Consider the following 14,636-nt stretch of genomic DNA (forward strand, 5'->3'; position numbering starts at 1 on the left):
GGCTCCATCCCTATCCTCGTATAATTGGCCCCCACCCCCATCCTGGTATGCAGAGCCCCATCCTTATCCTGGTATGCAGGGCCCCCATCCTGTCCTGGTTTGCAGGGCCCCATCCCTATTCTAGTATGATTGGCCCCATCCCGGTATGCATAGCCCCATCAGAATGTTAAAAATAATTTTAAAAAAATAGAGATATACTTACCCTCTGTCGGCCCCCGTAGTCCTCTCGGTCCTTAGTGATGCTGCTAGCAACTTCCGTTCCCAGGGATGCATTGCGCGAATGATGTCTGATGACGTAGCGGTCATGTCACCGTGATGTTGCAAAGGTCATTTGTGCAATGCATCCCTGGGAACGGAACTTGCTGGCACGCCGCTGAGGGCCGGGAGGACTCCGGGGGCTGACAGAGGGTAAGTATATCCCGATTTTTTATTTTACTTCTATTTTTCACAGGAATATGGTACCCAGGGCATGGAGGAGAGTCTCCTTTCCTCCAGACCCTGGGTACCATCCGCACATGAAGCGCTCACTTTACGCATGGTGGGCATAGCCACATGCGTAAAGTGAGCGTTTCAGTGCAATCCTATGGTGGCGCAATTGCCGCGATTCCACAAAATTAATGGACATGCTGCGGATTTTACCGCGATGTGATTCCGTAGAGAAAAAATATGCGGCATGGGCACAGCAATTGGTGATTCCCATAGGATTGCATGGGAATGCGTTTTTATAGCGTTTTTTAAGTTTTTCCGCCGAGGCAGAAACGCTTAAAAAATGCAACTTGGGCACACAGCCTCATGCTTGTAAGCAGCACATGGCAGGGACGTCATGCGTTGCTCATAAGCAGAGCACAGCTGCCGGAGTACTTACCGGGACTGTTCATTGGAGATAGCGGTGATTATTCATTGCTCTTCAGTAGCGCGCAGTGTCAGCCACTGGCTTCCTGCTGCTGCCGCCGGCGGTCACGCGTGCCGCTACTTAAGAGAAATGAATATTCATTGGATTCATTCATTCATCAGGAGACTATTTAATATTGAACTATATTCAAGCGAGACTAGACGAAGAAAACCCTGAAATCATGTATCATGTTAACCAAAACAGTCAGAAAACTAGCCCCATATTGGGCGACCTCAGACTATATACTGTGTAAGTTTATAAGCCCCTCCAGTGTCAGGAATAGATAGTATGTGACAATACAGTATATACCACTCAGGGAACACTTACCTTTCAGAGATAATTTCCATATTCATACTAAATAATGGCACAGATCTCCCAGACATTATGATTGCACATATCCCTAGTCTGTATAACGATATTGCACTCATTCCCTGACAGACCGCAGCATGGCCATTAGTTAGAAGCTGCTAATGATCTTTGGAGCAGGTAAGTTTTCCCTGAGTGGTCCATATTGGGCCGTCTGAAGACTGAGTTTAGTCTAGGACAATTTGTCTGCACTACTAATTAACAGCAGTTACATTACCAAACTAGGGCAGTCCCTATAGGAGAAAAACACAAGAATTATACTGTATTGTCACATTCTATCTATTCCTGACACTGGAGGAGCTTATAAACTTACACAGTATATAGTTTGAGGTCTGGGATCTGCCAATATGGGTCTAGTTTTCTGACTGTTTCGGATAACATGATACATGATTTTAGTTTTTTTTGTCTAGTCTCGCTTGAATGTAGGTCAATATTAAATAGTCTCCTGATGAGTCACCTTTGGTGAGGACGATGAAACCCGTAGAAATGAGAGGCTTGGAGAGTGAGTGTGTATACGTCACCTCACCCTATATACTGAACTGTGGGGTACATGTTTTTTCTATTAGTCACCTACTGACTAACCTTCAGGGGGTGAATTATGGGTATAGTTTTACATTTGGAATAAAGTTTAGTTTTATCCTTTTGTCAGCAAACATGAGGAATGACAAGAGACAACCCATTTAAGAAGATTCAGTTTTGGTTAAAATTATTCCAACACTATGAACATAAAAAAGGCTTCTCCCCATGTGAAGTCTCTGATGTTTATTAACAACTGATTTCCAAGTAAAACATTTTCCACATTAAGAAAATGAAAAAAGCTTCTCTGTGTGACTGCTCTGATGTCTAACAAGAAGCACTTTCTGGTTAAAACATTTCCCACATTAACAGGAAAAAGGCTTCTCCCCTGTGTGGGTTCTTTGATGGCTATCAAGACTTATTTTCCATTTAAAACATTTCCCACATTCTGAACATGAATATGGCTTCTCTGCTGTGTGGATTCTCTGGTGCTTAACACAATTTGATTTATTGTTAAAACATTTCCCACATTCTGAACAGGAAAAAGGCTTCTCCCCTGTGTGAGTTCTTTGGTGAGTAACAAAATGTGATTTACGTGCAAAACATTTCCCACATTCTGAACAAGAATAAGGCTTCTCCACTGTGTGAGTTCTATGGTGATTAACACAATCTGATTTATTGCTAAAACATTTCCCACATTCTGAACAGGAAAAAGGCTTCTCCCCTGTGTGAGTTCTCTGGTGATTAACAAAATGTGATTTCTGGTTAAAACATTTCCCACATTCTGAACAGGAAAAAGGCTTCTCCCCTGTGTGTGTTCTATGGTGAGTAACAAAATGTGATTTACGTGCAAAACATTTCTCACATTTTGAACAGGAAAAAGGCTTCTCCCCTGTGTGAATTCTCATGTGGTTAACAAAATGTGATTTCCATGTAAAATATTTCCCACAGTCTGAATATGAAAATGACTTCTTTCCTGTAGGAGCAGTTTGTTTTTTATTGCCTCTTTTGTGACTTTGATTTTCTTTAGTAGTCGGTAATGAATCTGAAGATGGGACCTGTTTCATAGGATCAGATAACAGATCTTTGCTGTGAATGGATGATGGTATATCTGGAGTAATATCAATCACTTCAGTTGTATCTTGTAGGATCTCAAGATCATCAGATTTAAAAATTGAAGATGTCAGCTGTCCCTCTGATCTCCTGGTACAGTCATCTGCTAAGATAAAATACAATTATTATTTTTAATAAAATATCCCAGTTTTATATTTTTGAACATTTCTGCTTACACTGTCCATAAAAATGGCAAGTTATGTAAAAAACTTTATTTATTTTTATCAAGACCATGACAGTTCACAGTCTAATAGAAAACCTTGTTGGATGAACCAGTAGTGTGCGGTGTTCAACTGTTTGTTCATTCTGCCTCCCAAATATTGAATAAAAAGAAACCAATCAATGTTATGTGGGCGAAAATAATACCAATTCTCATCTCACAAAAAACAAGTCCCCACTCAGGTCCATCATCTGTCAATGGAAAAACAGAGGTTCCCACACTATTAGTGGCTCAAAGGCTGTTGAAAAGCAACAAGGTTTCCATAAACCAATCCAGCAAAATCCGCTCTCACTTCGGAGTCTTGCAGTGTGCGCAAACAACATTTAGGATCCCTGTATTTAGTAATATTATAGTGAGAAGAATCTGCTTAATTTGCGGTGTGTGTCTCCTGGAGCACAATCTGGGCACTATGTGCTGGGTAAGAAAATGGCAAATGTGTGATTTTCACTCTCCAACATCCACTGCGTGTTAATTTCTGGAAAGTGGCTGTGGAGTCAAAATATTCACTCCTCCTACACACGTGGTCAAAGTTGTTGGTACTTCTCGCTTGATGACAGAAAAACCCACAATGGTCACAGAAATAACTTGAATCTGACAAAAGTAATAATAAATAAAAAATCTATCAAAATTAACAAATGAAAGTCAGACATTGCTTTTCAGCCATGCTTCCTCAGAATTTAAAAAAATAAAACTCATGAAATAGGCCTGGACAGAAATGATGGTTCCCTTAACTAAAATATTTTTTTGCACAACCTTTTGAGGCAATCACTGCAATCAAACGATTTCTGTAACTGCCAAGGAGACTTCTGCACCTCTCGACAGGTATTTTGGCCCACTCCTCAAGAGCAACTGTCTCATGTTTGAAGGTTGCATTTTCCAGACGGCATGTTTCAACTCTTTCCAAAGATGCTCAATAGGATTTAGGTCAGGGCTCATAGAAGACCACTTCAGAATAGTCCATTGTTTTCCTCTTAGCCATTCTTGCATGTTTTTAGCTGTCTGTTTTGTGTTGTTATCTTGTAGCAAGACCCATGACCTGCGACTGAGACCAAGCTTTCTGACACTGAGCAGCACATTTCTCTCTAGAATCCCTTGACAGTCTTGAGATTTCATTGTTCCCTGCACACATTCTAGAAACCCTGTGCCAGATGCAGCAAAGCAGCCCCAGAGCATAACAGAGCCTCCTCCATGTTTCACAGTAGGGACAGTCTTCTTTTCGTGATATGCTTCATTTTTCTGTCTGAGGACATAGAGCTGATGTGCTTTGCCAAAAAGTTCAATTTTTGTCTCATCTGTCCATAGGACATTCTCCCAGAAGCGTTGTGGCTTGTCAACATGTAGTTTGACAAATTCCAGTCTGGCTTTTTTATGATTATTTTCAACAATGGTGTCCTCCTTGGTCGTCTCCCATGAAGTCCACTTTGGCTCATATACTGATGGATGGTGCAATGTGAAATTGATGTTCATTGAGCTTGAAGTGCACCTTTAATATGTTTAGGAGTTTTTCTGGGTTCTTTTGTTACCATTCATATTATCCGTCTCTTTGATTTGTCATCAATTTTCCTCTTGCGGTCACGTCCAGGGATGTTGGCTACAGTCCCGTGGAGCTTACATTCCTGAATAATATGTGCAACTGTACTCACAAGAACATTAGCTGCTTAGAGATGGTCTTTTAACTTTTACCTGTAACATGTTTGTCTATAATTTTTTTTCTAATCTGAGACATCTCTTTCCTTCGCTTCCTCTGGTCCATGTTGAGTGTGATACACCCCATGTCACCAAACAGCACAGTGAGTATCTGTAGCCCTCTATACAGGCCATTCACTGATTCCAGGATTGTAGACACCTGTGATGCTAATTAGTGGACACACCATGATGTAACATGTCCCTTTTGTGACATTATTTTCAGGGGTTCCATCATTTCTGTCCAGGCCCATTTCATGTATTTTTTTTTTTTTTTTAAATCTGTAGAAGCATAGTGGAAAAGCAATGTCTGACTTTCATTTGTTCATTTTCATAGATTTTTTATTTATTATTACTTTTGTCAGATTCAAGTCATTTCTGTGACCATTGTGGGTTTTTCTGTCATTAAATGAGGGGTAACAACAATTTTGACCACATGTATATAGATTATAACCCTCAGTGAATTCATTTATAAAATGGAATCACTTTATGGGGATTTTGACTATTCTGTCAGGCTACTTTCACACTTGAGTTTTCTTGCTGCGCGTTTTTTGCGCATAAAAACGCATGGAAAAAACGCATACAAACGCATACAAACGCTGCATTTTTTTCAAGCATTTTTAAGCGCATGCAGGAAAAAACGCAGCGTTTGTATGCGTTTTTAGTGCGTTTTTAGTGCATATGCGTTTTTTCAAGATTGTTTGTCCACACCCAAAAAAAAAAAAAAAAACAATCTGCCAACACACCCGACCAATGGGACGTCAGTGGCGGTGTGGTAATATATAGACTCTGTCTACAGTATTCTTCACAATTGCTTGATTTTTCTCGTGTCAACATGGATCTGCGCTGGAAGAGTTTTCACTTCAACTTGGATTTGGACATCGCGATGGCTCAGGCGTATGCAGTTGCTTGCCATGAACAAAGGAAGAGAGAGAGGCAGTGAAGACGGCAGCGGTGGCGTATGTGGATACATCCGATTGTTGAACTCCGGGAGAGCCATGGCGCATACCACACCCTCTACAGTGAGCTACAGGCAAACCCGGAGAAATTAACAGATTATATCCGGATGTCCCAAGAAAGCTTCAGGGATTTGCTTGGTCGTGTCCAAGAATCCATACGGAGACAGGACACACAGTTCCGTCGTGCGATTCCTCCTGAGGAACGGCTACTGGTGACATTACGGTACGTAATATTTTTAAAAACCAAGTGGTTGGGTCTGATAGTTTTTTTTTTTACATGTACTATTCAAAATCTTGGCTAATTATTTTTCGTGAATGTACTAATATTTTATTTTATAGTTTTACAAAACCATATACAGAAATATTAATTTTAATTCTTTCTCTGTTTTGCAGATTCCTGGCGACTGGAGAAACCCTATCTTCACTCCACTTCCAGTACCGTATTGGAATCTCTACCTTGTCTGGAATTGTTGCGGACACCTGCCGGGCTCTCTGGAATGTTCTTTGTCCAGAATTTATGCCCCTGCCCACCACTGAAAAGTGGATGGAAATTGCTGACAAATTCTGGACAGGCTGCAATTTCCCCAACTGTTTGGGAGCTGTTGATGGTAAACACATCCGGATAATCAAGCCCAAAAGGACTGGATCTGAGTACTATAATTACAAAAAGTACTTTTCAATAGTACTCATGGCCATTTCGGAATCATAGAATCATAGAATCGTAGAGTTGGAAGGGACCTCCTGGGCCATTTGGTCCAACCCCTTGCTCAAAGCAGGATTCGCTAAATCATCCCAGTCAGATGTCTGTCCAGCCTCTGTTTGAAGACTTCCATTGAAGGAGAAGTCACCACTTCTCGTGGCAGCTTGTTCCACTCATTGATCACTCTAACTGTCAAAAAGTTTTTTCTAATATCTAATCTGTGTCTCCTCCCATTCAGTTTCATCCCATTGCTTCTAGTCTTTCCTTGTGCAAATGAGAATAAAGTTGATCCTTCTACAATGTGACAGCCCTTTAGATATTTGTAGACTGCTATTAAGTCTCCTCTCAGTTTTCTCTTTTGCAAACTAAACATTCCCAAATCCTGCAATCTTTCCTCATAAGACAGGGTTTGCAAACCGGTCACCATTCTGGTCGCTCTTTTCTGAACTTGCTCCAGTTTCTTGATGTCTTTTTTAAAATGTGGTGCCCAAAACTGGACACAATATTCCAGATGAGGTCTGACCAAAGAGGAGTAGAGGGAAATAATGATTTCACGTGATCTAGACTGTATGCTTCTGTTAATACATCCTAGAATTGTATTTGCCTTTTTTGCTGCTGCATCACACTGTTGACTCATATTCAGTTTGTGATCTATTAGTATACCCAAGTCTTTTTCACATGTGCTGTTGCTTAGCCCTATTCCTCCCATTCTGTATATGCTTTTTTCATTTTTATTGCCCAGATGTAGTACTTTGCATTTTAACCTATTAAAAACCATTCTGTTAGTTGCTGCCCACTTCTCCAGTTTATTTATATCTTTTTGAATCCTCTCTCTCTTCTCTAGTATTAGCTATCCCTCCTAGCTTTTTGTCATCAGCAAATCTAATCAGTTTACCCTCAATTCCTTCATCTAAATCATTGATAAAGATGTTGAACAATACAGGGCCCAGGACAGAGCCCTGTGGTACCCCACTTGAGACCTTCGTCCAACTGGATGTGCAGCCATTTACGACCACTCTTTTGGTCCGATCACTAAGCCAGTTATGAATCCACCTAACAGTTGCATTGTCCATTCCATACTTAGTCATTTTTTCAATAAGGATTGTGTGAGATACTTTGTCAAATGCTTTGCTGAAGTCAAGATATAATATATCTACAGCATTTCCTTGATCCATCCAATCAGTGATTCCGTTATAGAAGGAAATTAAGTTAGTCTGACATGACTTATTATTAGTTACAAACCCATGCTGACTCTGTTTAATCACTTCATTCTTATCCAGGTACTGACATACATGTTGTTTAATAATTTGTTCAAACATCTTTCCTGGTATAGAAGTCAGACTCACCGGCCTATAGTTGTCTGGGTCCACCTTCTTCCCCTTTTTGAAGATAGGAACAACATTTGCTCTTCTCCAGTCTTCTGGGACTTCTCCTGTTCTCCAAGAATTTTCAAAGATTATGGAGAGGGGTTCAAAAATTTCTTCTGCTATCTCCTTCAGTACTCTGGGGTGTAATTCATCTGGACCTGGAGACTTGAATTCATATAGGTTAGCTAAGTGTTTCCTCACTTTCTTTCTGTTTATAGATATCCTGGATTCTTCTATTCCCTTAATAGGACAGTGAAGAACAGTTGATGTTACATTTCCTTTCTGAGAAAAAACAGATGCAAAATAGGAATTTAAAATTTCGGCCTTCTCAACATCCTGTCTTACCATTTCATCATTTTCATCCTGTAAAAATCCTATAGCATCTTTGACTTTTCTGTTCCTTTTGACATATCCCCAAAATCCTTTATTATTGCTTTTGACATCTCTTGCAAGCCTCAATTCATTTTCAGCTTTAGATAATCTGATTTGTGCCCTGCAGGTTCTGCAGGCAGCATTATATTCTTCTTTAGATATGCCTCCCTCTTTCCATTTTATAAACATTTTTTTCTTCCTTTTTAGCATGTGCTTAAGTTCTGTGTTCATCCATCCTGGTTTCCTTAAATGCTTCCTATTCTTCCGTCTTTTCGGAATTGTTAACAATTGTGCTTTGAGAATTTCATTTTTCAAGATTTTCTGTATTGAGCTTATCTGTACATTCACCGTTTGTGTCCGAGGATCACCCTCTTCTGGTGAAGGAATGTAGTGAGGCTGATTTGGATGAAAGAAATCAAACACCTGATCAGGTGGATTGTGACTGGATAACAGGAACTTCAGATTAGATATAAGGCAGCCGACGCCCTTCTGAGTGGCTGGTGATATCTCTGCTGGATTCTTGGAGACCAGTCTGATTTCTGCTTCTCAAAGATAAGTTTTTGCTCTGCTATTGAACTTATTAGTTTTGGTTTTGTTTACCTTGTTTTTTGAGTTCAGCCATCCCCGGCTGGGGATGTGCTGTATTCTTATTCCTTGATCAGTGTTCTCTTTTGCTCTGCTTTCAGAATATTCTGAGTGCTGATATAGGGTTTGAAGTCTAGTGACTTCAGGATCCTTTTTGCTTATTAGTTGTGTTGGTAATATTTTTAGCAGGGCTTTCTCGGATTGCAGACAGCAGCTTTTCTGTCCTGACCTTTTTAGTTAGCTTGGGCCCCATCGTTTGCTCAACCTATCTTTCTATCTGTGTTAGAGTTTTCATCTCATTTCACCATCATTATATGTTGGGGGCTGCCTATTGCTTTGGGGTCTGCTCTGGGGCAGTCAGTTTTTCCCTTTTCTCTCTTTAGGCTTATTTAGATCTCCGGCTGTGACGAGGTGTCTAGGATCACCGTGGGAACGCTCCACGGCTACTGCTAGTTGTGTGATAGGATTAGGGGTCTGCAATCCGCTAGTTTCCAACCTCTCTGATTTTCTGGGCTGAGCTTGTGTTTTGTTTTTTCCTCCTCGGTGACTCAATCATAACAATTTCCCATCCTTCCTGGACATTTTTGTCTTTAAGGATATCCAGCCATTGGATCCCTCCAATTCTCTTTCTGAATCCCTTAAAATCTGCCTTTCTGAAATCTAACCTTGACGTCTGAGTCTTCACAGGTCTTCCTCCTCTAGTTATCCAAAATTCTAAAATAGCATGGTCACTACCTCCTAGGGTCCCAGCCACTTTTACCTCCTCAACCATTTCCTCCCTGTTTATAAGGATTAGATCCAAGGTAGCAGTTCCCCTTGTTTTCTCCCCTACCTTTTGGAAGATAAAGTTGTCAGCAAGAGAGGATAAGAATTTCCTTGACCTGTTAGTTTTGCCTGAGAGAGATTCCCAACAAATGTCTGGATAGTTGAAATCTCCCATGACAACTACGTCATATTTTTTGGAGAACTTGGCCATTTGATGCATAAAGAGTTCATCCATATCTTCAGCTTGCACAGGCGGCCTGTAGTAAATGCCTACAATGGTGTCCTTTCCATTGTTCTATCCTTGTATTCTTCCCTCTGAAGCTTCAATCTCTGTGCAGATATATGCGTTTCTAACATACAATGCAACACCTCCTCCTCGTTTATCAAGTCTGTTTCTTGCAAATAAGTTGTATCCTTCTAGTCTTGTATTCCAATCATGTGTATTGTCCCACCAAGTTTCAGTGATTCCAATGACATCATATTTCTTTTCCTGTGTTAGTAGTTCCAATTCTCCTTGTTTGTTGCCCATGCTATGTGCATTAGTATAGAAACATTATAGTTTGTGATTGAATCATAGAATCATAGAATCATAGAATCGTAGAGTTGGAAGGGACCTCCTGGGCCATCTGGTCCAACCCCCTGCTCAAAGCAGGATTCGCTAAATCATCCCAGTTAGATGTCTGTCCAGCCTCTGTTTGAAGACTTCCATTGAAGGAGAACTCACCACTTCTCGTGGCAGCCTGTTCCACTCATTGATCACTCTAACTGTCAAAAAGTTTTTTCTAATATCTAATCTGTGTCTCCTCCCATTCAGCTTCATCCCATTGCTTCTAGTCTTTCCTTGTGCAAATGAGAATAAAGTTGATCCTTCTACAATGTGACAGCCCTTTAGATATTTGTAGACAGCTATTAAGTCTCCTCTCAGTCTTCTCTTTTGCAAACTAAACATTCCCAAATCCTGCAACCTTTCCTCATAAGACAGGGTTTTTGATTGGTTTCTCTTTCTCCAATATTTTTATTAATTAGATTCTTTCGTCTTTGTTCTTCCTTTCCACTTCTAATAGCAGAGTTCTCAATAGCATTTGTCAGGTGTATGGCTTTTTCTGGTCTTTTGCTTCCCTTCCCATGTTGTTCTAGTTTAAAGCTCTCCTTACAAGTGTAGCAAGGCGACTTCCAAATACATGTTTTCCAGTCTTCGTAAGGTGCACCCCATCTCTAGCAAGTAGTCCATCGTAAAGGTAATTCACTCCGTGATCCATAAATTCAAATCGTTGCTGATGGCACCATCGACGTAGCCAGTTATTCACCTGCAGAATCTTATTCCACCTCCTTGTTCCATGGCCATCCACTGGGAGGATGGAAGAGAAGACCACCTGCGTTCCCAGTTCTTTCACTTTCTTGCCTAAGTCTTCAAAGTCTCTGCAGATGGTTTCCAGGTCATTTCTTGCCGTGTCATTTGTCCCCACATGTAGTAGCAGGAATGGGTAGTCATCTGTAGGTCTGAAGAGTCCTGATATCCTGTCAGACACATCTTTAATTTTTGCACCTGGAAGACATCCGGATGCCGGATGTATGTTTGTAGCAGTGGACATTGGAGCATTTGGCCATGGTAATGACTCACAGGCTTTTAAAAACTCAGACATGGGCCGGAGGTTGTATGGCAAACAATTTAATTTCCCTATGCCACGGCCTCTTCCTCACACCGAAGCTCCGCCACTGCCCTTTGTAATGGTTGGGGATGAGGCTTTTCAAATGTGCGCAAACCTATTGAAACCCTACTCCAGCCGGGACTTGGACCACACCAAAAAAATATTTAATTACAGGCTGACCAGGGCCAGAAGAACTGTCGAGTGTGCTTTTGGGATTCTTGTCTCAAGATGGCGAATTCTCGGCACAGCCATTAATCTTAAACTTGAAACAGTCGATGAGGTGGTGAAGGCCTGTGTGGTTCTACATAATTTTGTGATAGCTAAAGAGCACCCGACCTTTGAACTCCATGATGATGCTCCTAACCCATTGCCTGAATTCACTCAGCACACTCTCAGGTCATCCGTTGAAGTTGGCCAAATGAGGGACCAATTTGCGGTCTACTTTGTCTCTGATGTAGGACGGGTGCACTGGCAAGATGAAATGGTGTAAATGTTTTTGTTTGTTAATGTTAATAAAAAACCTGATTTGCTACCAGTACCGAGTGCACTATGCTTTTTACACTCCAATAAAATAAAAAAATTCCCATGTATACCTGTGAATTCATGATGTTCTCACACCTGGGCAGGTAAATACACATATGAGTTAAAATGCAGCATCGCTAGTCTGCGTGAAATATATTGGTACGTAAGCAAAGCTGCAGGTTAAATATGATATGTGTATTAACCAGGCCATGATTGATCAATATAACCAGGCCATGATTGATAGATAAATAGTTATGATTATGACATTTGAGCGACTTTGGTAGGAACGGGTTTCAGGAAACCAAATTTTTTTCAAATGAAACTTGTACAACTAGTGTTAAAAAAGGATTTGTTCAAAACCTAACCCGAATGCAAGTCAATGGGGAATAAAAGTCTGCATTGAGTGGATGAATGTAATCAGCTCAATTCCAACTTTTATTTCCCATTGTGGTAATGTTTCGCAATAAACTTGCCTTTTTTTGGCCCGAAAACCAGATCCTAGTCGTTAAAACTCTAGTTATAATACTAGGCCTTGGTATTTAACAATTATACTAGGCCTTGGTATGACTATACTAGGCCTTGGTATTTAACATATGATGTGTATTTTACCCATGAGTGGATTCAACACACAAGAGTATGTTGTTAATTACAAGGTATATCAATAATCCCCCTTGCCTAGAATCACAGTAAGTGAAATGAGGATGGTAAAAACAGCCAATCCTCCAAACATTTTTTATGACACCTTGCAAAGTTAAAGTCGCATTGTGTGTACGGTGCAGTGTGTGTGAGCGGCGCCAAAAACATTAATCAAACTTATGGTGAACCAGAAATTTTAATTTATTTTGAAACAGAAAAATTAAACAAAACTTTATTTTTTTTCTGCGTTTGGGGGTAGATGGTTGCAAGTTGGGGGTATGCAGGGAAGATGCAGAACTTACAGTTGAAGAAGGTGTTCTAGGGGAAGGGGCAACAAAACTTGTGGGGGAAGGGAGTCCAGTTATGGGACTTGAAGTAGAAAAGGTTGAGGAGATGATAGAGGTTCAGGTACATTGGTCCGAAGTGCTTGTTTACACAAACTTTTCTGCCTGGACCTATTTGGGCCCAATGCCCGCCTTGATTGTTGGCGCATTGAACTTAGAGCAAATAACGAATGTGGGTCCCCCATCTGCTGCTGTGGCTGCTGCTGCTGTGGCTGCTGCTGCAGCTGCTGATGCTCTGTGGTGGCAGTGGCAGTGCTCGTCCTTGCAGGAGGACTGGTGGCGGCAGTGATGGTCCAGGTTTGCGGAGTGGTGGTGGCAGGGCTACTACATGTTGTAGTGTTTGTGGCAGGGCTGTTCCACATTTGCGTAGTGGTGGCTGTGCTCCAAGCATGCATGGGGGTGGCGGTGGTGCTCCAGACAGGAGCAGCGCTTGCCATGGTGGTGTTGGTGAAGTGACCAGCTGCACTCAGACTTGTGGTGGTGTAACGGTGGGTGTCCTGGCTTTGAATAGAGGTGTCCGTGCAGTGGTATGCAGCACAAGTCGGTAGTGAGGTGAAGCGAGTCAATGGTGGCACAGGTGGAAATGACACCACTGACTGCTGCCCATACCGATTATGCTGCATAGCCTGCAAGAAAGCATTGTTGCAGGCCTGCAGCACAATCAGCTGTTGCTCAGGACTAAGGTGTTCCGCCATGCCCTTTTCAATCTTACTAAAAAAATGGTGCGCTGGTCTGTTGAGGTCGGCCTCCAGACGGTCAAGGCGCTGTTCGACAGAAAGGAAGCGGTGTTGCATGTGGTTAAAACCACGTTCCATGAGTGAAAAACCGCTTTCCTATCTGTCGGACAGCGACTTGAGGCTGGCATTAAAGGCCTCGCTCAAGTGCATAAACTCAGGCAAGACATTCCTGTCCAAGGCCCTCTGCCGCTGGCAGGTAGTGCCTGCATAACCAGTGGCAGAGACCTGGGACAGGGGAACACCTGATGGACCAGCTTCCTGGTCACTAGCTGTCTGTGTGGCTGACCTGCAAGGTGCTTCCTGGCTGTCGGATGGCTGGGACAGGTCAGAGGACGTCCGATGAAGGACCGCTCCAGGGCCAGGTTGCAGGGTGCTGCTCCAGGTGCTGTGGAAGAAAGGAAAATCATTACTATCATGCCTTTACAAGAAGCATCAGCTGTGGATTAGAAAAACACAGATTAATATAAATAAAAACCCAAAAATTATAATACTTACGATCTGGTGGCAAGGACCGGACTTAGGAACTGCAACGCGTGATAGTGATGGTATCTTGTTCTTGTCCTTGACGCAGATCCACTGCGAACCTGGCCCTCAGCACGAACATCACTGTTGAAGCGGTCCTTGATCGAGCGCCAACGTGTTCGGACTTTGTCCACTGTTGGAAAAACAAACCAACAACATGAACAATTGTGTTTCATGCACGACATATGCTATCACTAAACCCAACAGTGCCATCAAGGACAATAGTCACAGTGGCACAATACAGCAATACAATACCCAAAGCAGTCACTGTTGAGCCAGATGACACTGTTGGGTTTCCTGCTAGAATATATCTAGCCCGAAACCCAACAGTGCCATCAAGAACAATAGTCACAGCGGCAAAATACAGCAATACAATACCCAAAGCAGTCACTGTTGAGCCAGATGACACTGTTGGGTTTCCTGCTAGAATATATCTAGCCCAAAACCCAACAGTGCCATCAAGGACAATAGTCATAGCGGCACAATACAGCAATACAATACCCAAAGCAGTCACTGTTGAGCCAGATGACACTGTTGGGTTTCCTGCTAGAATATATCTAGCCCGAAACCCAACAGTGCCATCAAGGACAATAGTCACAGCGGCAAAATACAGCAATACAATACCCAAAGCAGTCACTGTTGAGCCAGATGACACTGTTGGGTTTCCTGCTAGAATATATCTAGCCCG

At 41.9% G+C, this 14,636-nt stretch overlaps 1 protein-coding gene across 1 annotated transcript; it reads right to left on the reverse strand.

The window, feature by feature from the left end:
* Positions 1–1,767: 1,767 nt before the first annotated feature.
* Positions 1,768–13,942, reverse strand: LOC141082307 (uncharacterized). Its single transcript, XM_073566256.1, has 3 exons — positions 13,922–13,942; positions 13,713–13,811; positions 1,768–2,990 (listed from the first exon to the last, which is right to left on the reverse strand). Exon 3 carries the CDS (start codon positions 2,839–2,841, stop codon positions 2,140–2,142), a length of 702 nt encoding a protein of 233 aa, XP_073422357.1. The 5' UTR covers positions 2,842–2,990; positions 13,713–13,811; positions 13,922–13,942; the 3' UTR covers positions 1,768–2,139.
* Between the last annotated feature and the right edge of the window lie 694 nt (positions 13,943–14,636).

Source organism: Dendrobates tinctorius, unplaced genomic scaffold (genome assembly GCF_039654945.1).
Source record: "Dendrobates tinctorius isolate UK_male_01 unplaced genomic scaffold, ASM3965494v1 ptg000017l, whole genome shotgun sequence".
NCBI lineage: Eukaryota > Metazoa > Chordata > Amphibia > Anura > Dendrobatidae > Dendrobates > Dendrobates tinctorius.